This window comes from Rhinolophus hipposideros (assembly GCF_964194185.1).
Source record: "Rhinolophus hipposideros genome assembly, chromosome: 1".
Classification (NCBI taxonomy): domain Eukaryota; kingdom Metazoa; phylum Chordata; class Mammalia; order Chiroptera; family Rhinolophidae; genus Rhinolophus; species Rhinolophus hipposideros.
Window position 1 is genome coordinate 31,052,953 of NC_138047.1, and position 26,820 is coordinate 31,079,772.

The 26,820-nt window shown below is 36.4% G+C and overlaps 1 protein-coding gene across 2 annotated transcripts in view; it reads right to left on the reverse strand.

The window, feature by feature from the left end:
- Positions 1-17,218, reverse strand: part of NIPAL1 (NIPA like domain containing 1) — a 30,889-nt gene extending 13,671 nt beyond the window's left edge. Inside the window, exons 1-2 of one of the 2 annotated variants that reach the window (XM_081047846.1) lie at positions 17,055-17,218; positions 8,286-8,427 (exon numbers count right to left, since the gene is read on the reverse strand). In XM_081047846.1, the coding sequence (XP_080903972.1) occupies positions 8,286-8,394 (109 nt within the window). In that variant the 5' untranslated portion in view covers positions 8,395-8,427; positions 17,055-17,218. Of the gene's footprint in view, positions 1-7,279; positions 7,399-8,285; positions 8,428-17,054 lie in introns of those variants that run through there. The other variant, XM_081047847.1, reaches the window with a different exon arrangement.
- Positions 17,219-26,820: the final 9,602 nt, after the last annotated feature.

Sequence of the window (26,820 nt, forward strand, 5' to 3'; positions counted from 1 at the left end):
TACGTTGATTCCAGAGAAAACATCTGACTAGGCTTTCCAGTGAATTCCATGGCTGTATGAGTGTCGCTTACTATGTAGTTAACATAACCATTCCAAAATTTCATCTTTGAAAACAGTGTGGGTGGATCTCATTCCACTGAAACAATATTCTTTGTAAGCTGTTGACATAGCAGAAGGTTTCCGACATTTTAGGGGGTGTGGGGGCAGAGGATCAGGGAGAGCAAATAATCTTTGTTGCATTTTTGTAAGTTCTCATTGTGAGAGGCGGACATTAATGCCCCAAGTTTTATGGCAGGAAAAATAATAAAAACCTTGTTTAGTTACTGATCTTAGAACTTAAATTGTTTCATGTTTTGGGTGCATGCTAAGGAGAGAGCCTAGCAGATATGGTTGAAGGAGGGAGTGAGGGAGTGAATCGTGAGTTAGTGGGTGTGGAGTGAAAGACTGAAGGGGAGAGATGGGTGACGTAGAATGTGTGGGCAGGGACTTCGTGGAGTGTTTCAGAGGAATCAGATCTCAAAATCAGTTGACTTTTTAAAATTGGAGTGAGCAATGTAATTATACCAGGAACTTAACCCAGACGTCATTCAACATAGAAAATCTATTACATTCATTATTTTTCATTATACCAATTTATACTTCTGCCAGCAGGCAGCTACATTACATCTTCAATGTTGTTATTATTTATTTTTCCAAATATTGAACAATTAATATTCAGGAAATATGTGTCAGTTATAAAGACAAACAATTCAACACATCAATGAATCAACCACCCAATTTAAGAAATAAAACATTACCCCTCAGAGGTAACGACTATCCTGATCTTCTACTTGCCATTCCTTTAAAAAAAAAAATTTCCCTTATATGATTATATCTTCATGTAATAAATTATTTAGTTTTGTCTCGTGTTGTACATATGAAATTGTAATTATACAGTGTATATTCTTTGGGACTTGTTTGTTTTTGAGATTTATCAATGTAGATGCATGTGGCTACAGGGTTTGTTTTTTTTCCCCACTGTTCTATATATTAATTTTCTATTTTATAGTTGGTGGACATTTGGGTATTTTACAGTGTTTTTGCTTTTACAAACAGTACTGCTAATAATTCTCAATTATGTTGAACCATAGGTAATATATATCTGACAATTTTTGACCCTACAAAAATAACAGTTTCATATGGTTCACCTTAATACATATTTTCTATGTATAGGTGTGAATGTTTAATTGCATACATACAACTTAAAAATTTTTAATAAATGTTATATTTCCTATTCGACTACATGCTTTTTCCCTTAAGCTCTATTACTAACTATCCATTATCATGGGCAAGTCAAGTAATCACTCTTGGCTTCAGTTTCTTCATCTCAAAAATGAGGGAGTGTGACTTGATGGCTGTGAGATTCCTTCTATAAGTTGGTGGCTTTGATTATAAGCTATCTTTCTTCCCAGAGTAATTTACTGACAATCTTGGTTGGCTCATAAAAGTTGCTGGTGGACCAGCTCTAAACTCATAGGCACTTGTAGTTGGAAGACATTTTAAAGAAACTGATGCCAACAAATTAAGTGATTTGCCAAATCCATGTGACTGCCAAAATCAGTGCCAAAAAAGCCAATTCTCAGGCTAGTATTCCTTCTATTTCAGAAAAGTAAAAACGTAAAGTACAAACAAAGCCAGCTGAAAATTATTATTAATGTTTATACAAAGATGAAATGCTTTGAATAATTTTTTTCAAGTGCAATTTAATTATAGAGACTAATAATTTAAATTGGTCAGTTTATTCCATGGAGTAGGATATCTGGTTTCTAAGAAGTCAGTGATTGTATGAAATTCCATTTTTAATCACTGCAAGATATTATTAGTTTGATAATTAGTTATTATATAGTTTGACATATAGTTTGATATATAGTTTTGATATATAGTTTGATATATAGTTTGATAATTAGTTATTATTAAAATCACTGTCTCGCTGTCTAGTCTGTGTGTTAGTTTGGATTATTATTAAGCAAATATTCACTCCCTTACCCTCACAATGTGGGCAGAGTATTCCTCCCCTGATATTGGAATGGAAGTGAGTTGTAGCCAACGGGACATTGGCCAAAGTGGTATGACGGAGGGTCCAAATGCACTCATGTGTTAGGTTTACTCTCTTGCACCTCTGTGCTTGTCAGGAATAGTGCTTCCCTGAAGAGCTGCTGCCCCATCAGCCGTGGCCCCAGAATAGAAAACATGGAGCAGATCTGGCCTCATCCTACAAAAAGGAGCCAAACTGAGGTGGCCATGTAGCCTGACACAGACACCAGGTGAATCCAGTCTAAATCAGTCAGCTGAAGTACGGACACATAAGCAAGACACAACTGTTGTTTGTAGCCACTGAGTGCCATGTAGCAATAGCTGACTGATACACTTGCTTATTCATATTAGCAAACGAAAGAATTTCTGTCCCTTACGATATCAACCAGGATGAATCAGATCATGTCACTCCCCTGCTTAATCCCTCCCATGTATTTTTATTGCAATTATAACAAAATCTAAATTCCTAATCCTGGAGTTTTTTTAAAGCTTTGCATGCTTTGAAGCTTGTATACTTCTGACATTATATTACATTTCTCTCTCTCTTTTTCTCTCTCATTCTCTGAAACAACACTAGTCTTTTCCTTATTGATTCAACAAATATTTATTGAGTATCTATTATATGTTAGGTATTTTCTAAAAGCTGGGGATACAACAGTGAACAAAAGAAAAGTCTTGCTTTCTCACATTCATTCTAATGAAGAGAAGTAAGATAAACAAGTGAGCTAATAACTACATAATATTCTGAGTGCCATGGACAGCAGTAAAAGCAGCATAAACTAATACTTTTTAAAAAAACAACATAAAATGGAAAAAAACTCTCAGCTACTTGTAAATGCAAAAATTCTGAGGTGGGAATTTGCTTGAGGGGTAGAAGGAACTGCAATCAGTCAAGCTGGCTGGGGTGAGACAAGAAAGCACAGGACCAGATAAAATGAGCCGTTAGATAAGTAGGTCTAATCTTGTCATTTCTCCTTCCAAAATTCTACGATGACTTCCGTTCTTATTCAGAAAACATCTAAAATTCCCAGCAAAGTTTAAAAGGGCCTACAGGATTCTGCTTCCAGCTATCTCTGTAACTTCATTTCCTACTACTGTTTTTTCTCTTTCGTAGACTAAGTTCTTGCCCTTACTTAGCCTGAGTAGTAGAGTGAATAGTGGCTGGCACAGCTAGTTCCTTCTCATCACTGAGATCTCATTTAAAGGATCACCTCCTTAGAAAAGCCTTCTCTGCCTTTCCAATCCAAAGGAAGTCTCAGTCATGTTCCATCATAGTGCCCTATTTAAAACTGCCAATCAAACAAACTTCCTGTTACAGTTTAATTATGGTTTTATGACAGCATTGTATATCCGTATAGCTATTTCATTAATTCATTCAACAAAATAGTTGTTGCTCACCTACCATGCAAGGCACCATGTTAGGTATTCATTTATTCAACATGCAGCAAATTCTTACTGAGCACTTCCTAGGTGCCAGGCCTGTTCTCAGAGCTGGCCAGATAGTGAACAAGGCAGCTGAACAGGTCTCGGTTCTCACAAAGCTGATGATGTTAGTGAGAGAAGGGACAAATGAAGAGGAATAAGGGGAGCAGAGTAGGAATGCAAAATACCTTAGAGCAAATTTGGAGCAGAATAAGAACGAGAAATAATTTTGAGCAAATTTGAAAATCAAATCGTAGTATATTTACGTATCAACCCTGATAGGGCTGGGGAAGAAGCCCATTATTTCAATTAAACAAAATAAAATGGAAAAGATGCTTTTTTTTTTTTAAAGTTGAAAATCTGTATCTCTAAACAAGATCTTCCTCCTATCAGTGTGTTTAGAAGCCAAGAACTTTAAGACTGTTAGCCATCAAATTTCCTACATAAACTGCTGTTTGCACACTTTACTATCTGTGTATTACTCAAGTTACTAAATTGTTAAGATAAAAATCCCCTTGAAATTTAAAAAATGTTTAAAGAATGAAGATGCAGGAAGGAAACCTAAAGAATATCTCAATAAGCATTCATTTATATCAAGGTTTTTAAAAACAATTGTGTATAGTTCATATGAAATATTAAACTAAACGTTTAATAGCATATTGTTTTCTGAACAGCCTTTAGTGGAGATTTTTCACTACCTTTAAACACTTCTGAATTTCAGCACGTAGGAAATCTGTGGAAGGCTGGACAAAACACTTGTGCTTTTAAACTTCTAGTAAAAATCTGGAGGAAATCTTTTCTAGTACAGCAGCTATATTTTACACAGAAAATGCAGCTTGTCCTGATAGTAAAAATTGTGTTTATTTTGTGGAATTTTGAGAAATGTTTACGATATGGATGTTTCATAAGAGTAAAATCTCAGAATCATCAAAATGTATACATTGTATCCAAGGAGCCAGAGCTCTGTAGTCAGAGCTACAGAAAAAACAAGGGCCCAAATAATTTTGTGCCTGCTTGGATCACATGAAACTTTATTCAATTCTCTGTGTCTTGTTTTCTATATCTGTAAAAAGGAAATAATGGGTACCTAATAAAACTCACAGAATTTAGTATGTGTGAGAGTAAACTGATACATTTGTATGTGAACCTGTTTTGAAAATTTAAGGATATTATATACATGAATATGGGACGTGTCTTAATCAGTACAAGAGAGGTACAGCCAGTTCTCTAAATTAAGTTCCTTTTCTTCTTTCAAAACCATGAAGACAGGCTGAATCAGGACTCAATTCTACCTATGTCATTTTTCACTCTGCTATCTGGCTGCACCCTGGGACAGTGGCTCACTCAAAGAAAACTTTGAAAACCATCTCTTTCCACCTCCAAATTTACTCTCCCTCCTGTAAACCAGGTGAGAATTCTCCAGAAGATGTACTGGAATATACATGTTTGTCCTCCTTACAGAAAGACAGAAAGACAGCCTAGTCTTTCTGTCCTTTGTGTCCCGTGGCACATAATATTCATGCAGTTGGTGATTCACAGGTGATCGGTATATTTCTTACACTGTATTTTCATGGAATTATATTTTCATGTTAATAAAGCTATTGGCTGTTGAACTCAAATTAAGATCTGTAGAATAGGTGACATAATATTAAAAAAACTAAATTAAAAAAATACTTTTCATATATGTTTAAAGTTATTTTTTGAGATAATTTTGGATGAGAAAGCCTTTAGAAGCATCTATGGTTTTAAAAATAAAAACCACAGTATGGGGTTAACTTTTTCTTCATGGAAGTCCAACTGCAATGCTCTGTGCTAAGATCTCATGATGGACTCCTTGTCCGTTGGGTCTCAGCTTATGTGTTACGTTCTCTAAGGGGCCTTCCTGAGTGTGGAGTCTGAACATGACACCTCTCTCAATACATGACACATGGCACTTAACCACTCTTTCCCTTTTTTATTCATTTGTTTCTTGCATATTATCTGTCATCTAGATAGTAAGCTGCATGGGAGCAGGAACATTGTCCTAGAGTTTAGGACCAGACTATCCTGGCAAATTCCTCCATACTAGTCCCTCGGCCAATGCCTGGCACATGGATCTCTTGCTATTCGAATGAATGGAAAATGAAAAATTGAGACTTTACTCCATGTCAGGCTCTGAACTGTGTGCTTCGTATATAATCCCACCTGCATCTTTTCCTCACAACTGTAAACTATAGGAATTATTCTCAGTTTATGGACAAAGAAAAACTCAAAGAGGCTAAATCACAGCTGAGAAGACTGTCTAATACCAAAGCCTAATCTCTTCCCACCACTACTGATAATGTGGATTATGAGTTCTCTCAAGTCTTTCCCATCAGTCTCCCACACAATTACCACAATCAATCACAGTTATTAAGCGTTGAGCTTGAATATTTCTTCTTGGGACTAAATGTATTACCAAAGCAGGATAAACATTGGGAAGTTCAAACAAGTTGGTGTAACTCACACACCCTCCTTACAGTTGGATAAACAAGGGGTGATGGGTTAGTAACAGTCTGACTTACTGGTTTAGGAATTATTTAGACAAAGGTCACACAACCTCACTATCTAGGAAATCTAGATCCAGTTGCCTTAGTAACCACTTCTAAAATCTCAGCTTTTGAAGAGTTTGTGAGTTGTTCAGGCATTTTCTCTTTCTTTGTGTCTCTTCTCTCTTCTCTCGCCATAGTTTTGATTCGGCATAGCCATAGTTTTGACTTTTGACTAGTTCACTGCTGTTCTTTTTTTTTTTCTTTCCCTTTTTAACTTGCCGCATCAAGTAATAAACTGGAGGGGCCACGACAGAAAACTGGGGAAGTTGCCAGCTACTTTGTAAAGGTATAGTTTTTGTCACGCCCCTCACTGTCCTCTCCATCTTTACGTCATCAGGTAAATTAAAAATCAACTTTCCCTTGACATTGTAAAAACCGTCATTTCGGTTGATACACACCCTTCTGTCGCATCCTTCTCCCCCACTTCGGTGTCCTGGTCTGTACTTTCATCCGGTCTCACGGGCGCCTACTGACTCGAAAGCCTGCCACTGTTGTAGCAAATACTGGACTAGGGTGGGGGCTGAAACCCCAGCCCAGCAAGCAGTGAGGAATCCACAAATGACTGCGCCCTGTTCCCCTTTCCTGTTGGTCGGGCTTTTGCTTTAAGCAGCCAAGAAGTGACTGCACAACGAGTCAGACCGAGGCTAGTGGGCAGGGGACGTTTTCATCTCGAAGAGGATGGATATGGGCAGCCCAGGCAAGCCCAGTGCGCTCCCCCGCGGTCCAGGGCGCCTGACCTTCCACAGTGTCTGACCCTCACGGAGCCAGCGCAGGGCACAACACGGCACTCTGGCCGGGTCCCCGGGCACGCCCTCTGCCCACTGGGTGACGTCGACCGCAGACTCTGGAAGCGAGTCTGAGTCAGTGGGAGCGTCTATCTCAGACACGACTTGGGAGTCTTCCCACAGCATCCCGAATATCCCGGTCACCAGACTCAGCAGGCTGTAATTTACATGGATATGCCTTCGGGACCAGAACGAGAGCCACTTACGTCTTGTTCGACTGACTCACGCTTTCCCAGAGTCTGGCATATTGTAGGCACCAACAATAAATAGTTGTTGCCTGGCTGGCTGACTGCTTGAATGAATGAATAAATGCTTGAATGAATGCGTTCAGAGTCGATGTATCCCTTTCTCATCTCCACAAGCACCCGGGATCCACCCGGTCTCTTCGCCACCCAGACGCCAGGTCCCCCGGCTCAGGGCAGAACTCACCTTCTCGGCAGGGCTCTCCGGGCGGCAGCCTCACCTCTCCCCCCATGGCCCCCAGACAGGGCTTTCGGAACACCAGCGCTCGCTCCTCACCCACCTGGGCTTCTCCTCCACTCCATGGATCGGAATTCCGGCTGGGCTACGCGGTCCCCGATCTGGGGGCGCTGACCCCGCCCCTGACAGCCTCAGCCAATGGGGATGGTTGGGTGGGGCCTCGCGCGAGCCACGCCCACGAGCTCCAGGGTTGAATGCTAAATTCTTAGTGCCAACGTGGTGGCGGCAGCTAGTGGTCTGTTGTGTGACTGGCGGGATCTCTAACTGCCCCTTCGAGACGGCTGCTGAAGCCGCTCAGTGCAGCACAGACACCCCGTCCCCTGCCCCCCCAGGGTAAAGGCGTCTCTCCGACTGTGGAGACCGCCGAGCCAACTCTCGGGGCATTTAGTGGAGTAAAGCTGTGCTGAGTCTCCCTTCTGGCTCGCCCGGGTCGAAAGGACTCCTGCTGCTGGATTCTGAGGGCTCGGCTTCGGATGTTGAGCGGCTTTGTATGGAAGTTGGTGGTATTCTGCTGGTATTCTGCTCTGATTACCATACTAAAGTTTATTCTGGTGGCTTTAGAATAGACTTTGCCCTTTTGCACTATTATCAGCTCCTCCCACGGTCGCTCTGCTTCAAACTCACGCCCCCACCCCACTTTTTCTTAAGCATGTAGTTATTTGCAATAAACCCTAGAGGAAAAGCTATGCTCAAACTGAAACGACTTATTCTTACAAAATACTAATAGCTCACATGTATGATGTTCTTGCTTTACCATGCATATGTAGGCACTTTATATGTATAAATTTATTATCTCTCTCAACATAGTCTATTAACCGCTAGTTTACAGATGAGGGATCATTTGTAAACCAGGCAAAAAGTGAGGTTAAGTAACTTAACCAACTAGTTAATGGAAGGCTTGGTAGCAGTTCATTATGCAACACGAAATGCGTACAATTTCTGCTAAAGCCCTTACCATTGAAATGAAGTGCCAACTTCACCAAAGGACATACGGTCTTCTCACCTTGCCTTTGGTCTAGGCAGTCATGAACAGTGCTGTTAACTTTATTACCTAAGAGTTTCATAGCAGAGGCCTCAATCTTGCTTTTCTTGTTCTTCTGCCGATGAGAAAAGAGTTAAGAAAAATCAGTCAACACAGTACAAGACACACACGTTCCCATGTAGATGACTTGGTGAAGGAATAGCATGGGGAGGGAAATAGGTGAAGGTTGGAAGGAAAGGCAATTTATGCCAAATTTGGATAACAAGCCTTAAAACTTAGATTTCTATTTCAGCATTTCGTTTGGACATGAGATTTGAAAATTTTGCCTTTATCAAAGATTGGTGATGATAGAAAACGTGATCTAAAGTATTATTTATTACTTATTTATTTAACTGACACTTAAATAGTATTTATGTGGGCAAGCACTATTCAAAGCACTTTATAAATACTAGCTTTTTAAATCATCATAATAGGTATTATTATTAATCCCTGCTTTACAGATGAGGAAAGGGAGGCAGGCACATAGAGGTTAAGCAGCTTGCCTGTGGACACACAGCTAGTAGCTGGGGTGCTAACTAAGGAAGCCTGGCTTCAGAATCTGTGCCCTTAACCCATTTGCTAATCGGATATTTTAAAAAACTTAATTGAATTTAAAAAAAACACCAAAAACTAAAAGTGTTCCTTTGAGAGAATTTTTTAACAAAAATCAAATTCCAGTTTCTTATTCAATTCTATTTTAGGTAGGAGGCACTTTGTTGTAATTCTTGTTTTGAGTTCTGGAAATAAAAGCACACAAAAATATTTAAACTTATTTAAGAACATTGTTTTCCCAGTTTAAATGTTGCTTAGCGAACTTTATTATGTATTTTCCTTCACTGTCTGTTTCTAGATGACTTTGGATAGTGTACCATTATAGCACCATAGGCTGTCGTGAGTGATGTTAATTTTGGAGATTTTTATTCCCAACAAAAAGCATAGTGTTTATCTAACCAAAGAAGAGATTCAAAATCTTCCAACTAACCCACTCCATGACTCTGGGAATATTACGTTTCTGCCTCAAAACTTAAGCTGTGATAATAAAGGACATCCTTTAAAAATGTCAGCTTCTGTTTTATTGGTCTTTATGCCAGGTCACCTAGACCCATAGTGATGGTCAAAATAATAAACAATCAATAGAGCCTCAAAGCCTCAAGGGACAAGGCCACAGGTTCTTTGAGCAGGGTAGGGGTCTGAGAGGGTCCTTATTGTGTGAGGCTTTAACCCTTCAGTTGCTAGATTGTAGAGAGGTCTGAGGCAGGGGATGAAGTGACTAGGCACAAGTGCTGGTTCTTGGGGGGGGGGGGCGGCGAGACTATTTGCAGAAGTTACAGTCCTGCCTAGCATTGTGCCAAGTCTACTGTGGGAAATTTGTGATTCCTTATTTTTTTTCTCAGTCTAGCTATGAGGTTATAAGTTTTATTCATCTTTCTAAGAACCAACTCTTACCTTTATTAATTTTCTTTACTGATTTTAAAAATGTCATTGACTTCTGCTATTTTTATTTCCTTCCTTTTATAAGGTGTGATCACAAAATGTGGTGAATGTTTAAATAAGAAAAAATTATTACAGTAAAAGACACATTGCCATTAATCCCCACCACTATATTGCTCTTTGTTTTGAACACAATTATCCCATGGTTCTTGTCGCTTTCTGAAGCAGTTCTGGAAATCCTCTTTTGTGAGTGTCTTTAGTTGCACTGTCGTGACTGTGTTGATGTCCTGACCGATTCAAAATGTTTTCCTTTCATGATAGTTTTGACTTTGGGGAAGAACCAGAAGTCACATGGTGCCAGATCCAGTGAATAAGATGGATGAGGACACACTGTATTGTTTTTATTTGACAGAAATCGCTATGTCAGAAGTAATGTGTGACATGGAGTGTTGTCATGATGGAGGATGAAGTAAAGACACTTACGAAAGAAAACTTCCAGAACTGCTTCAGAAAGTGGCAAAGAATGATGGGATAAGTGTGTTCGAAGAAAGGGGGAGTATTAATGGCAATGTGTCTTTTACTGTAGTAAATTTTTCTTATTTAAACATTCACCATAATTTTAGAACACACCTCAACATTGAGTTTAATTTGCTTTTCTTCTCCTACTTTCTAATGTGGAAACATAGATAATTGATTTTAAACCTTTATTCCTTCTAATACAAGGATTTAAAGCTAACATTTGCCTTCAAATACTGCTCTAGAAGTATCCCACAAAATTTGATGTTTTGTTTTTATTATTTAGTTCAAAATATTTTAAAATTTTCTTTGTGATTTTTTTTGGCTCATGGATTATTTAGGAATGTGTTACTTGATTTCCAAATATTTGGAGATTTTCCAGATATCCTTCTGTTATTGATTTCTAATTTAATTCTCCATTTACATTGAAAGTAATTGTTGATAGGTATATAGTTTTTGCCATTTTATTATTTATATTTTTTATTTTTTATTTTTTTTCCATCTTAAAGAAGTCTTTCTAAGATTTCTTGTAATACTGGTTTGGTGGTGATGAACTCCTTTAGCTTTTTCTTGTCTGGGAAGCTCTGTATATACCCTTCGATTCTAAATGACATAATAGCTTTGCTGGGTAGAGTAATCTTGGTTGTACATTCTTGCTTTTCATCACTTTGAATATTTCTTGCCAATCCCTTCTGGCCTGCAAAGTTTCTGTTGAGAAATCAGCTGGTAGTTTTATGGGAGCTCTCTTGTAGGTAACAAACTGCTTTTCTCTTGCTGCTTTTAAGATTCTCTCTTTGTCTTTAACCTTTGGCATTTTAATTATGATGTGTCTTGGTGTAGGCCTTTAATTATAATGTGTCTTGGTGTGGGTTCATCTTCTTTGGGACTCTCTGCACTTTCTGGGCTTGCATATCTATTTCCTTCACCAGGTAAGGGAAGTTTCTCATCATTATTTCTTCAAATAGGTTTTCAATTTCTTGCTCTCTCTCTTCTCCTTCTGGTACCCCTATAATGCAAATGTTGGTACACTTGTTGTCCCAGAGGCCCCTTACACTCTCCTCATTTTTTTTGGATTCTTTTTTCTTTTTGCTGTTCTGATTGGGTGTTTTCTGCTACCTTATCTTCTAAATCGCTGATTGGATCCTCTGCTTCATCTAATCTACTGTTGATTCCTTCTAATATAGTCTTCATTTCCATTATATTATTCTTTATTTCTGACTGGTTCTTTTTTGTTTTCTATCTCCATTTTTATGTTTCCTACCTCTTTTTTAAAGTTCTCCCTGAGATCATTGAGCGTCCTTATAATCAGTGTTTGGAACTCTGCATCTGATAGGTTGCTTATCTCCGTTTCACTTAGTTCTTTCTCTGGAGCTTTGTTCTGTCCTTTTATTTTGGACATGTTTCTTTGTCTCCCCATTTTGGCTGCCTCCCTGTGTTTGTTTCTATGTATTAGGTACATAGAATAATACAGTACAGTGGCCTTATGTAGTAGGTGTGCTGTCGGTCTTAGTGATGCAGTCTCCCAGGTCACCAGAGCTGCACACTATAGGTGTATCTCTTGTGTGGCTTGTGTGTGCCCTCCTCTTGTGGTTAAGCCTTGGTTGCTATTTCCACATCAGTGGGAGGGATTGACCCTGGGGCTCATTGGTTGTAAGTGCTGGCCATGACTACAGTGGAGAAGTTGTGGTATAGGGACTGACCCTACAGGAGCCAGAAAGCAATCTGTGGTGTTTAGAAGTGCCTCCAGAGGCCAAGCCATGAATCAAGGCTGACTGCCACTAGTGCCAGGCTTAGTGCTGCTCAGCCAGTGGTATGGGACAAATTCAAGCCAGATGCTGTTTGTCTGGGTTCTGCAAACATTTGACAGACCCTAGGAAAGTCTGCAGCATGAGCCAAAGCCAGTGGTTTGTAGGAAAAAGACACGGGAAGTAGCTTGGGTGTGCCTGAAAATTGGGTGGGGCATGGTCTCAGAATCATCTAGGTGTGGCAAATGATCAGTGTTAGCCAGCTTGGTGGAGATTCAGATATGGTGGCTACCTGTGTCTGCACACCAGGAAGAGGGTGGGCTCAACAAAGAAACAATGGTCTCCACCAGTTCCTCCATCTAGGAGAAAGCTGCCCCTCCAGTCCTCATCCTGAAGCTAGAGAACTGACTCCCCTCCCACCTCTTGTCTGTCCCTGCCACCTTTCCAGCTGCTGCCCCAGCCCTGGAGCTCCGAACCAGTGATCTCATAGGTGAGTAAGTCCGTGCATGGTCCCTTGAAGAGGAGCACCTGGGACTCCAGCCCTCTGTCTCACTCAGCCACAATCTTCATTGGTTCTTACAACCAGAAATCATGAGGACTTCTCTCCTCAGCACCAGAATTCTGAGATAGGGAAGGCCTGGGACTCCTGGCTCCTGTTGTAGGGGGAAACCTCTGCAGCTGACATATCCCTCTCGATTTTTAATGGTCACACGTGGGCATGGGACCAACCCATTCCTCATCTCTGCCCCTCTTACCAGTGTTGAGTTGGCTTCTTTTATGTATGTCCTTTTTTTTGTATGTCCTTGGTTGTAGGGCTTCAGTTCAGCAAGATTTCAGGTGATTCTCACTGATGGTTGTTTTGTAGTTTAGTTGTAATTTTGATGTGGTGAGAGGAGGTAAGCACAGCATTTACCTGCACTGCCATTTTGACTGGATCCCTCTCACATTTTACTTTTTTAACCAAGGGGTCAATCTCTGCTATTAGTTAGCTCATTTAGTGTGATATTTGCTTTGTAATTATTGATGTGGTTAAATATTAAATATTGAAGAAGTTTCTTTAACATTTCTTATAGTGTGGATTTCCTGGCAATAGGTCCTCTCCATTTTGTTTGTCTGAAAAAAAAAGTCTTTAGTTTTGAAAGCTATTTTTCCTTGGTATACAAGCATAAATTGACAGTATTTCTTTTCTTTTAGCACTTTAAGGATATTGTTCCATTGCCTTTTAGTTTACATTGTTTCTATTAGAAGGCTGTGACTATACATTTAGTTTTTCCCCATGATATGTAATGTTTCTATTTTCACCCTCTAGCTATTTAAATATTTTTTTTTACCAGTTATTTTCAATAATTGGGCATTTATTTGTCTTGGTGTGATTTTCTTTATGTTTATTCTGTGTGGGTTCATTTGAGATTATTGAGTATGTGGGTGAGTACTTTTCATTAATTTAGAACATTGTTGGCCATGATTTCTTCAAATATTTGTTTGTACCTCCTCCCTTCTAGGACACTGATTACATATGTGAACTGTTTAACATAGTCTCATGAGTTACCAAGGCTCTGATGTTTTAACTCTTACTTCAGTTTAGACAGCTTTGATTGCTATGTCTTCAAGTTTACTGATGTTATCTTCTATATTATCTATTCCTCTGAATAGATATGTGGTAAATTTGTCATTTCAGTTTCCTTTTAATTTCTAGAAGATCTATTTGTTACTTTTTCATATCTTTAATATTTCTTTATTCATTATGTATTTTTTGAATTCTTGAGTATATTTATAATAAGGATTTTATTTACTGATTTTTATCCTGATTATAGATCACATTTTCCTGCTTCTTTGTGTGTCTAGTAATTTCTGACTGAGTGCCAGACATTATGTGGTTACATTGTGAAGATTTTGGATTTTGTTGCCTCCCTAAATGAGAGAAAGGGAGGTAAGGTTCTTGACAACCTTGTTTTAAGATTTATATGGTATATTGAGAATATTCTTTACCCTAGATCTAGTTTAGCCATACTCCTAAAAATGTGGCTTTTCTGTGTACTCTGTGTACACTCTGTGTACTCTGCTAGTGCCTGTGTCTTCAATGAGATCACTCTACTCTGACAGTTTGGAACTTGACTCTCCAAGCTCCGTGTGAACTCTAGTAATTACTTAACATTTAGTTCCCTGGCAGTGATATGCTATATGTTTATCTAAAAGACTTAAAATTATCAGATACAACCATCTACTGCTTCATGATAGATTCCTTCCCTCCTCTGTATCCTTTTGAGCCCTTCTGTATTTAATTATGTTGTTTAACTAGAAATTTGATAATCTAACAGTGAATTATTAATTAGTTAATAGTAAGCTCCAGGAACTGTCTCTCAGTAAAATAATAATAATCTTAATAGTTACCATAAATGAGGACCTGATTTGTTCCAGACACTGTGGGAACAGTTTTATGTAGATTACCTCTCATTACCATAACCTGATAAAAAGAACCCCCCCACATAACACTGATGAGAAAAACAGAGGCTTAGGAAAGTTAAATAATTTGTCCAAGACCACAATGCTGTTGGTAATTGGCAAAGCTAGGATGCAATTCTGCCTTAGTCTAACTCCAAAGTCTATTAAATTTCCAGTATTCCAAGCAGCTATTAACATTAAGTGGTAATACTGTTACTCAGCTTCTCCTAGATTTGTAAAAGGGTTAATCAAAATTCTATCAGTTTTCAAGGTCAGTTAAATTAAGACATAATAATAAATATTTTATTTATTTTAAATTGCATAATAATTTCAGTTATCATAGATTGATGGTAACTTGGCATGTACACAAGTCCTAGTGGTAGGATTGTTACTGTATAGGCTCTAAAATTCTATTTCATTTATTCATTCAGTGGGTCTGGTTTCATAGATTGGATGCTTATGTTCTGTAATTAGTGAGTTTCCTCTCTGTGAACAAATTTACCTGAGAAGCTAAATTATAGTCAAAGGTGGTTTGCTTTTTAGCAGAAATCTATCCATATATTGAGCATCTCATTTGTGGAAGACAGTTTACCACAATAAATATATCATTTACTGAAAAATAGAGAACTTACATAACTTGCCCTAGGTAACACAGCTAGCAAGTGGAAGAACTGGGATTTGAACCAAAGTGTAGATAATGTTCAAAGCTGAGATTCCTGACTATTGAGTAAACTGTCTTTTCTAATGGGTAATCTTATATATGCTTCCTAGCCCATTGACTAGCATGTAACAATATCCATGTTTTTTAACTGAATAAGAACAATAGCATTTTATCAGTCTTGCACATTTTATGTATTTTGGACTCTAATTGAGTTCACAGAACAACAAAGAGTTAACAAGTACTTAATAAATGTACATTAAATGAATATATTGACACATATTAGCACACATATTGACACATAGGAGGCAAATTGTTGGAAATCATGGGTTATCTCAGAAAACACATTTTCATGTAGGTACCAAATTATGCTATAATATCATGGGATCATGGATACCCAAACTCTGCCAGTGGAATTTATATGAGAACCTTTGCCCTCAAAGGGTGGTGGAAGGCATTTCTACTGTTTATCTCTTTATGAACATTGCTACTCTCTGAACTATACAGCCTTCATTTCCTCTGGTTGAATCCTGATTAATAAAGTACAAGAAAATATGTCAACTTTTCATCTATTTATTTCTATGAATATTACTGAGGCACCGACATGCAAATCCGTATTTTCCAAATAGAACTTCTAATGTCCCTCTACTCCCAGCCTGTTCTTCTTATTTCAGGAAGGTGCAACTGCTTCTTTAATTGCTTAGGTCAAAAAATCTAAAGTCATCTTTGACCCCACTCTTTCACTTGCATCCCACATCTGATCAATTGGCAAATCTTACTGCCTCTGTCTTAAAAATATATTCTCTTCTCACCAGCTCCACTTCTGTCATCCTGGTCTGAACTAGTGTCATCTCCCACTGAATTACTACAATAGCCTCCTAACTGTTCTCTACATGACCTTTACTCCTAAGGTCATGCTTCCCTTGCTTCCTCTAACTTACCCTCTTGGCCTCCTTGCTGTTCTTTAACTGCTCCAAGCACAGTCCTACCTTAGGCTTTGCACATGCTTTTTTGCCAGACAGGATCTTCCTCCAAAGTGGGCATGGCTAGCTTTGTCTCTGCTAGAAAAGGCTTTCCCTAAATACCTCACCTAAAACAGTCCTGCCCCATCCTCACTCCATTTTCTATTCCTTTGCTTGCTTTCTTTATCATGTTACTAGTCACCACCTGACTTCTTCTGTTTACTGAGTTGTTTGTCTTTCCTACCCCATTAGGGCAGGATCTTAGTTTTGTTTACTATTGATTTCCCCAGTGCTTAGAAGAGAGCCTGGCACTTAATAAATATTTGTTGAACAAATGACTGTGCATGGCATTGCACTACACATTACAGATACAGTAATGAACAACACACAGCCTCTGCCCTGATGGAGTTTACAGTTCTTACATGGGGAGACATTAAACAATTAAATAATTAATTATGTGGCATTTAATTATTATGGTTATAAATCCTGTGGAGACATCATCATGCTGGCTGAAGGTTTTGGTGTGTTGGAAGACAGATGATCAAATATTTAATAATTTAGGGCCAAGAGCCAAAATATCTCAAATCACATAATTTTTGAAATGAAAATACGAAAGTCAATGTCATGCAAATGAGCATCTATAGTGAGAGGCAGTGTAAACAGGATTATAAAGATTTAGAAGGAGCTGACAAAGCAAGACTGGGAGCCAGACTAAAAGTAGCCTACTAAATAGATAATCCAGTGTGGTTATGTTCTTCCCATTAGTCAAGGTTACTGCAGGTCCCCGGAAAAGAAATCCATTCAGATAGACGGGATTAAGCTCTTCACTGTTAAGAGGGGAGAACAAACAAAACCAAAACAAAACACACTTTTACTCTTTTAAACTTGGATAAATCATAAAATATCCTAGTATGTATGTTTTATGTATGAAAACAACATTCCTACTTACCTTTAATTTTAGCAAAGAGCTAATTTTCCTCCAGGAGTCTTCTAGTTGAGTTTCTTTCCTCCCCAAATCTTAGAACTCCTGTATGTGCTTCCTCAGCTCTTGAGTACGCTGTATTGAAAGCATCTCTTCTCTAGCCTGTTTCCTCCTCTGTACAGTCTCTAGGGAAAGAGCTAAACCTGTGATCCCAACCTTAGAACAGTACGCAGCATAGTGTGGTGCTCAGAAATTATATGTTGAATGGATGAACAAACACTTGAACAAATTCCATGTCCTTACGATAGTGTTATTACTTTATATTATTACGCATGCTGCACAAATAAAACACAGATTTTCATTTAAAAAATGGAAATGACTTACCAATTATGTCATTTGGTCATACTTTACTAGAATTATATAATAAATTATTTAGAAACAGGTATGTGTAAATATGGTTCTGTAACTTTACATAAGCTAGTTATTTAATAGCCACCTGTACCTGGTTATCAAAAGTTTCATTGCAACATACTGAGTACAGGGGAGCCTAAGCAATATTCTGCAAAGCTCTGATTTAGGTACTGTCCAGAGCTTAGAAAAAAGGAAAAGGAAAAGAGAGTACATTTATTAAGTGTCCTCTCATATACCAACAGTGTGTGATATGCTATAATCTTGCTCCATTTATCCTCAAAAAAATAACGAGGTAGGTATTCTATTTCCATTTTACTGATAAGGAAATTGAAGCTCAGAAAGGTTAAGTCCTTTTCTTAAGACTACACAACTAATAAGTATCCTCTCAAGAATGAAGAATACTTAGTTCACCATTAATTATAATTTTGGCATTGGAAAGGTGCATGGAGAAATTGTGAGAGCTGGTAAAGGAAAGTGCATTTGAAACAAAACAAATGAGTCATTCCAAAGAGGTAAAGAATTGTGTGTGTGTGTATGAGAGAGAGAGAAAGACAGAGAGAGAGAAAGACAGAGAGAGAGAGAGGGCTATTCACAGAGGAAGAGCTGTTTTATAATGACAAATTCTGTGAAGTTTCATGATGTCAACCAGGAGTTAAATTGGCAAGCAGAAGAAAGGTTTATTAGAATCATTGCTCTGATTATTTTATTTAATTCATTAAATCATATAAGAACGTTTCAGATAGCAAGTAAACCATGAGAAAATGTACATTTCATTTCATTAAGATTGAGAACATTCATTTTGAAATATGATAGGCCAGAGGAAAAATGTTCAATGATAGGGAAAGCAATAAATAATTTATGGAATAATGGAATATGATAGAATGTTATGCATTCTTAAAAAGGATGCTTCAGATAGATATTTAGTAATATAAAAATGCTAATAACATAATATTAAATAAAATAAAAGTAATTTTATTAAAATATCTATATGAGTGTAAACCAAAATGTTAATATCAACTATCCCAGAATTTTAACAATGTTTGTGGTATTTTCTTCCTTTACGTATTATCCAAATTTCATGAAGAATATTTTATATTAGAAATATATTATTTTTAAAATTCTATAACTCAAAACTCAATTTCCCCAAAGTACTCAGTACTCTGCTAATTCTCTTTCTAGGCTTCCTGGGGTAGCTCCTCCTCTGATTGCCTTTTAGCCCCACTGGGAGCTAAAGCCATTTAACTGAGGCAATAAATGTTACTGGTTTGTTTAATGGCTAATTATTCAGCAGGACAAATACTGCCAGTACTGGAGAAAGAATGATATATTTTTGGAGCTGATAGATTGAAATGAAGGCAGTTTTGCTAAATGGAAATAGAATTATTTCATGACATCTGATTTTCAGTCATGAGGAAAAGTTTTGTGGATATGTAAACTGTCAAATGTTGCATTAAAAATTCTTGGGAAATTTACTGTTAGGTCATTAGAATAATATTTAGAAATTAACTGGCCCATCAGTGATTTTTACACATCAAGAGTCTGAATTATTCTTTTAGGCAAGCTCAGACTCATCCTTTGTATTTCTTGACCAGATGTGTTTCAAACATGCAATTCTTCCACAAAGTACACAATAATCAGATCAATGAATACAAAAGTGCACCCTACTTATGTTTTAATAGTTTTTAGTGTGGTGACATTGTATTTAAAATTTTAATTACACATTGTAAAAACCTAGAAAATTCTTTCAAGATTGTAACCATGGGTGAATTGATAGTATAACTTTAATAAAATTCATCAGGCAATATTACCTTTGGTTAATTTAATTTCAAATTTGTTAAGAGGTGTTGTTCTGTGCAACCACCTATTATCTCTAACTTCCTATACATATTAATAAGCTTGGGGTCTAACAAAGGATAACGGTGATTTGGTTGCTGTTATTTTCATCCGTACATAAATCCGCAAATCTAATACTGACTCGTGAAAATCCTCCCTTGTCAATACCACAGAACTGTGTTTTCCCTGGGAATAATTAAGAAAACCAACCATTTGCCCATATTTAAAGAAAGGGAAAAAATCAATATATTTATTATTATTAAAAATTAGGACCTGGATTTTGACAATGTCAAGATTTACACTACATCCCTGTTTGTTTTGGATACACTACTGACTTCCATTTTCAGAAGACACAGACATATTGCTTAAGCAACCGAAGGTAAGAACCTCTTGGTAATTACAGTTGTATTTTACATATGCTTACAGCTCTGTTTGGATTTATTAAAGCATAAACCTTTGTTTTGTTTTCCATTTTATATGCTTTATAGTTACAGCTGATGTTTGTTTGTATTTTTATAAACTTCTTTGTATTTTGACAGATAAGTGAATATTCTGCTAAAATACAATGTTAGTTAAAAATCACAATAAATAAAGGCCCGGCAATATGATTCTGCTAATCTGAATGTAGCAACATAGTAAATACTACCTGCTTTTTGCAAATTTCAAATGCATTTTTATAAGTCAAAAACAATAACTTTGGCAGATGTATCTTTCCCTAAAGGAAGTATCAGATACTAGGTTTTCTTCCTCTTTAAAATATTTGAAGATAGAAGACCATCTAAGCCATACAAATCTTAATAAAAAATTAACTCCTGAAAATATAAGCTCTAACTCATTGAGAACTTCTTAATAATGCTTTATAAGATTATTATAACCTGACACCCCCTTTTAGAAATGAATTAATTGGTCCAAAGAGGTTAAGTTGTTCCCTCACGGCAACATATTACCATTATGTAACAGAGTCAGAATTTAAATCACCTTTCCTTCTTTTAATTCTCCATGATAGACATGTATGTATTTTAATTAGATTTTGAAAAACTGTTATAATTACTGGCATGTTTTATTTTTATAAATTTAAAAACTACTGTATCATTTTTGTTGTGCCAGGATTAAAGGATTTTCAGTATCTGTGATTTCATTCTACATTAGAAAGTTAGACATCATTAAACCAAGGTTTTAAAATGTTCCTCTCAATAAAGATGTCTTAAATTGATTTTTTACATTTTGACCTTTTTTGTTTACATACCCCTTAATCAATTTGTTCTCCTGCATTTATTCTTTCCCCTAGCATTCTTTCCATAAGTATCACTCAATCATGTCATTGTTAGATCAGGCAGGCAGACAAAAGATGATGTGGGTGGTGAAGCATCAGGGTGTAAATAAAAATCCTAACAGTTATTGATTGCACTCTATATCCCATAGAGAATACACCATCTTTCCTCTACTCTTGGAATATTTATAATGTTTATTACAAAAATAATCTCAATAAGGCAAAAAAGTACACAGGCTGAATTCTCTGGCCAGAATCAAATAAAGTTAGAAATTAATAAGTAAAGTTTAAATTAAAGAACTTACCCCTTAGAAATATATATATATATTTCTATATATGTGTGTGTGTGTGTGTGTGTGTGTGTGTATACATATATATACACACACGAAGGGAGAGAAAAACAACGTCAAATAACTCCTTAATTGAAGATAACAGCAAAACAGCTATTGCGGATCTTTCTATTTTTCATGGAGGTAAGTTTTTAAGCTGTGAAGTTAATATGTAGTCTGGATAAAATAGATAACTTTCTACAGATAAACTGTCTAAATTTAAATTAATAAAGAAAAATTAAATTGATTAAAAAAGAATGAAATCACAGATATTGAAAATGGTCCAAGAACTACCTCCAGAAAAAGCCATGTACCTTAAATATTTACTTATTAATTTAATCACCACATATATATTTAGTACCTACTAGAGGCATTGTCTTAGGCAAAAACTTTGCTTTGTTCCTACTGTGTCTCATGAATAGATCAAAGGAAGAAATCCACATAAAGCCAGAGCCTTTCACCTCTGATAAGAGTATGTGGGAATTGGCCTGCCATAGTGTAAGTTTTAGCTATGTCACTAACCAAACTTTCCACAGCTGGTACTTTCTTACATCTCCTTAAAGGGAAATATATTGTAGTTTCCCATCAGCAGATAACCATTGTGCCAATATTTTTCTAATATAGGTGCTCTCTAGTGTGGGAAAAGTGTTTATAATTACACTTAATGGTTCTCAAATGTACAAATCTTTTGTACATTTCTCAAATGTACAAAAAGGATAAATCAACTTAGCTTTAACGATTCATATAGTTTTAATTGATGAAAAAGTAACAGATAAAATTCAACATATATTTTTGATGAAATAAGAAGTTAGTAATAAAACTTCCTTAATACAATAAAGAAAATTTATCTGAAATCAATGTACAAAAATAGGAGAAATTCTAGCAACTGAAACATGACAAGGAGTGCTGATAGAATATCTGTTAAACATTGTTCTTTAACAACTATCAATACAATAAGACAAAAAAAGAAATAAGATATATGTTTTGAAGAAATAAAATTATTATTACCTATGGATAATACAATTGTCTACCCAGAAAACCCAAATAGATTAATTTAAAACTATTAAAACTAGTAAGTTCAATAAGATGATAGGCTACAAAATAAATACATAAATTAATAGCTCTCCTATAAACCACTAATGACTAGTTAAGCAATATAATAAAAACAGATCTTATTTATAAATTAAAAAACTTAAATATATAGAATACATTTAACAAGAAATATGCATAGCTTATTTAACGAAAATTATTACGACTTACAAAGTAGATTTTTAAAAGCTGTCAATAAATGAGGATACATTCCTTGTCATGTGATTAAAATTTTTTAAATATTTTAAGCATATGTGATAAACTTAGTAAAAATCTCTTTCAAAACATATTGTTTTGGGGACGACCGGTTAGCTCAGTTGGTTAGCACGTGATGCTCTTAACAACACGTTGGCAATTTGATCCTCAGATGGGCCACTGTGAGCCTCGCCCTCCACAACTAGATTGAAACAACTACCGTATGTGACTTGAAGCTGATGGGTCCTGGAAAAACACACTTAAATAAATAATAGTTTAAAAAAACAAAAACAAAACACGTTGTTTTCTTGGGAACTTGATAAATTGCTCTAACAGCAACTGGGAATAATAAATGTCCACATTTTACTGATAGGAATAGGTATTTAAATGCAGTCATTAAAATGATGGCATGCAGGACATTTATTTTTTTGACAGTAGTGTTTGTGGAATAAAATAAATAACAAAAGTAAAACAAAACATGTTTTTGGTTGTTTATTATGAGCCAGAGACTACGTAAGGTGCCGGAGACATAAAAATCAGAGCCTATTGGTACCTGCTCTCAAGTCTGGTGGGAAAGACACTGATATAAATGGATCGTAATATTATGATTAGATTATTTATTAATATAATAAATAAAATTATGGGTCAGTGTGTTGATGATAAGTGCTTCATACTGTGTGACTGGTGAGGGGGAACCATAAATACCCAGGCATCCCAATTCCAGCCATCAGAAATATTTACTCTTTTCTTCATTCTCTGCTTTTTTCCCGTGCTCTTTCCTCTGCTGAAAATACTCATTTCCTCTATTGCCTGGAAAACTCCTATTCATCCTTGAAAATCCAGTTACATATTTCCTGCTTTGGAAAGCTTTATGTGAGTCTCCCACCTCTACAGAGTGGAAAAAAATTGTCACACAAAGTTGTCATGTTGGATTTTTATTACCTACAGCATCCTCTTATTAACTTCTCTAGGCCTCAAAGCCTGTCTTAATCAACATTTCTTTCTCTCCTTCATGAGCAAGCAAATAGTGCTGTTATTTACATAACACTTGCTCAACAAATGTTGAGAAGCAAAAACATTAATTAAAAACAGATTAGATTATGTTATCTGCACATTGTTTGCAAGTAAAAATATCATCACTTTAATGTGTTCCTTTTGGAATAAGGTATAGATTTGTAAGAAAGGCAGGAAAAAAATTATCCTAAATCTCAAATGCTTATTGTGACTGAAAATTTGTGTAATTAGAATCTAAGGCACCTCAAGTGCTGGGTTCTAAATATTTATTTGCCTCTCTATGTGTTTACTTACCTTTATTATTCCCATCAAAAGTCTGTATTTGCTTTGTCCCAGGGTATATAAAGAGGAAAAAGAAAGTTCTCTGCCCTTTTGAAGCTTAGAGAACAGTGGGAAAGTGGTACATTCTCATGCAAACATAGACATGTGTACAAGGAAGTAAATGCTTATGGCCAAAGGAATGATTTAAAAATATAGTCAATACGTATAATGGATGGTGAAATCACAACAGATTTATGGAAAATGGACTCCTAAGTTAGACTTTCTAGAAACACCTCTTACCAATAGGTATTTCCTGAGAAATTCCATTGTGAAACAGACAGGATGAGGTTCTCTATCATAAAAGAAAAGGAAACTTTTAGTTAATTAGAGTTTAATAAATTTTATGGTCAATTATTAGAATTCTGAAAACTTTCTGAATCAATGGAGAAAGTGGGAAGGATAACAACACATTAAGGCCTCCAGCCATCATGGAAAGTCTGTTCTTACCCTTGATTAGTATAACATCTTGATTTTAAAGAAAACTTTCTTTCATGATGTAGGGTCTTGCAAGGCTCCAGGGTAATAATATATACGATTTTATAGCTATAATTAATTCTTTACATTTTGTTTGAAAAATATTCCTAGTTCTGGTCACTGGACATGTAGTAGTGAATAAAAGAGGTATTTTGTTCTCATGATGCTTACATTTTCTGGCATTTAAACCACTCTGTTATTTCATCATGTTTTCTTGTAAAATGTTTTGGGTGAAAAAAAAAAGAGTATTGGATTTTGTTAATTGGCTATTGATTAATTGAGATTTTAGTTTATGATGGCTGCTTTATAAATTTTCTGTGGATTGTGAAGGTAACGATTATGATTATGATAATGACCTCCTTGGTGAAATTGGTTCTGCCTGAGAAAGTATTGTGTTTTCTTCATAAGTTGATAATAATTGACTTAACCAGCCCGACAGGTCCTTGTGTTTGCTGTGGGCATACACAGCACCAGTGTTGTGTCAGCTCTGTTTTCGTTTTCACGGGAATTACAGCTTGCTTGTGGTTATATAAAGATAGTTATTAAATAGTTGCCTTGACAAATTTGACTCCTCAAAGTTATAGTTCAAGGGGGGAGGGATTAAAGAAAGATTATTTTCATCATTTTAGCCCTCTGTCTCCATAAGAAAGTTGATGGTTCTCTCTCTCTCTCTCTCTCTCTCTCTCTCTCTCTCTCTCTCTCTCTCTCTCTCCCTCTCTCTCTGAGCTTGGGGATTATATAATAATATCAACATCTTGCATTTGTATAACTCTTCCCAGCCTTTAGTAGTGCTTTATATTTTTCATTCAGTTCCCATAGAGAGTCATTAAAATAGGCAGGGCAGGTATTCTCATCTCCGCTTTCCAAAGAGGAAATTGAAGCTCAGAAAGATCTCTGCCAAGGTCTCACTGGCAATTTGTGAAGAACTGGGATGGAACCCAAGTTCTTGCCAAGTCGAAAATGGCTGTTGTCAGGCACTGGCTGCCTCTGTGTTGCAGAGCTGGCAAAACCTGTTCTAGGTGGTTACAAACTCTGGGAGCATTGTTAAAATTCAGAAACAATCTAAGCTCTGCAATTGACTACTGAGACTGGGCAAGGATTGGAAATATTATTTTAAAGCAAAAGTTCTGACACAAATTATTTTTGCTACTCAACAAAATCCCTTTTTTTCTCATTAAAAAATAAATCAGGAGAAAATACGGAACACAAAGAAGAAAGCAAAAATACTTATGCCACCATTGATAATTTAGCATATTAACCTTAAAGTGCTTATCTTTTCTATGCACATATATATACTTTTACAAAAATGAGATAATGTATAAATATTGCTTAACAATCTGCTTTTCCTGCTTAATACCATATCTTGACCATTTCTATAAGTTGTTATTAATGTTCTTTTAAGAAAAATATCAAAATCTATTCTTTTATTATAAACTTAATATGTGTTCATTGTATAAAATCCAAAAAATAAAAATATAAAAGTACAGGAATCTATTCTCCAAAGGTAACTATTGATTATAGTTTAGTGTATATTGTTCTGTACTTTTTAATGAGGTGATTGCATCAGCAGATTAGAATACCTTCTTTATCAAAGCTTTGTACTAGAGCATCACATATTTTAAAAAGGTACACATTTTGCTTATTAGTGTCAAGATAACAAATAATGTACAAATAACAAATACATCATTTATAACAATCTTTTGGGATATTCACACAGAATTCCACTCCAGAAAGTATCAACATACAGAAATTCTTATACATGTTGAATCACTTTTGACCATTTCAAATAATTAAATAGTATGGGTAGTCTGAGCTGCGTAATATGTATTATCCTTGTTTAAAGATGATGTTTTAAAGTCCGAGTACTCTGCCAGCCTTACAAACTGAATCCCTCCATCCAGTGTTCAGTTTTATACAGAAGTTCACTGGGGATAAATAAACCAGCTAAAAGAATTAGTCAAAGACAAGAGGTAAAAGGCATCTGACAAATCCTAGTGATAATTAGAATGAAAATGAGAGAATACAAGCAAGAGCAATTGCAAAATAGGATATGTAAGACTTGACAGAAGGACTAGGTGGGAAGGAAAGAGTCAAAGATAACTAACTCCATGTTCTAAGCAAATTTAAGTAAATGAAAGTACAGTGATTCTGCAAACAGATTGTTAAATGAGGAAGAAGAGTTGGTTTGATAGGGAAGGAAGCGGAAGTCCATTTCCAGACACACTGGACACAGGGCTCTGAAGTAGATGCTAGGGAAATTAAATGAAAGGAGCTTGGTCAATAGGAGGTATGCAAAATGTTTGGAATGAATTAATGGATGAAATGTAGTCTAGGAGTTAAGGATGATGGCCACGGCTGGATATGTGGAATTGGAAGATATCTGCATAGAAGTGAAGATTGAATTTCATGGAAGAAAATGGGTAAAAGTGGGAGTCCCACTGTTCCTCAGCAGTGCAGGATGCTGAATGTGGGACTGTACATATTACTAATTTCTGTATCATAGGTGGTACTACTACTACTACAGATGGATGGATGCAGCAGAAGGACAATTGCTGGAGCTGACAGAGCTCCGGTCCTCAGGAGCTTTGATGGTTCAGAACGTAGTATTGATTGATGAAAAGGTAATATTCTCATCCATACCACCTTTCTAGAGGCCACAGTATCTTCAGATTTGAATATCCTTATAATCCTGACTCACTGCACCAGGATCTTATGGGTTGGGAGAATGTGATAAACAGAAGAGATGGGGAAGGAGACTTTAATAGAGAGTTTGGAGTATTAGCAAAGCAAAGATGAGTGGGTTTCCTTCCTCATCACTTTCACTCCTGCTCCCTCTGGCTTTCATTTATTCATTTAC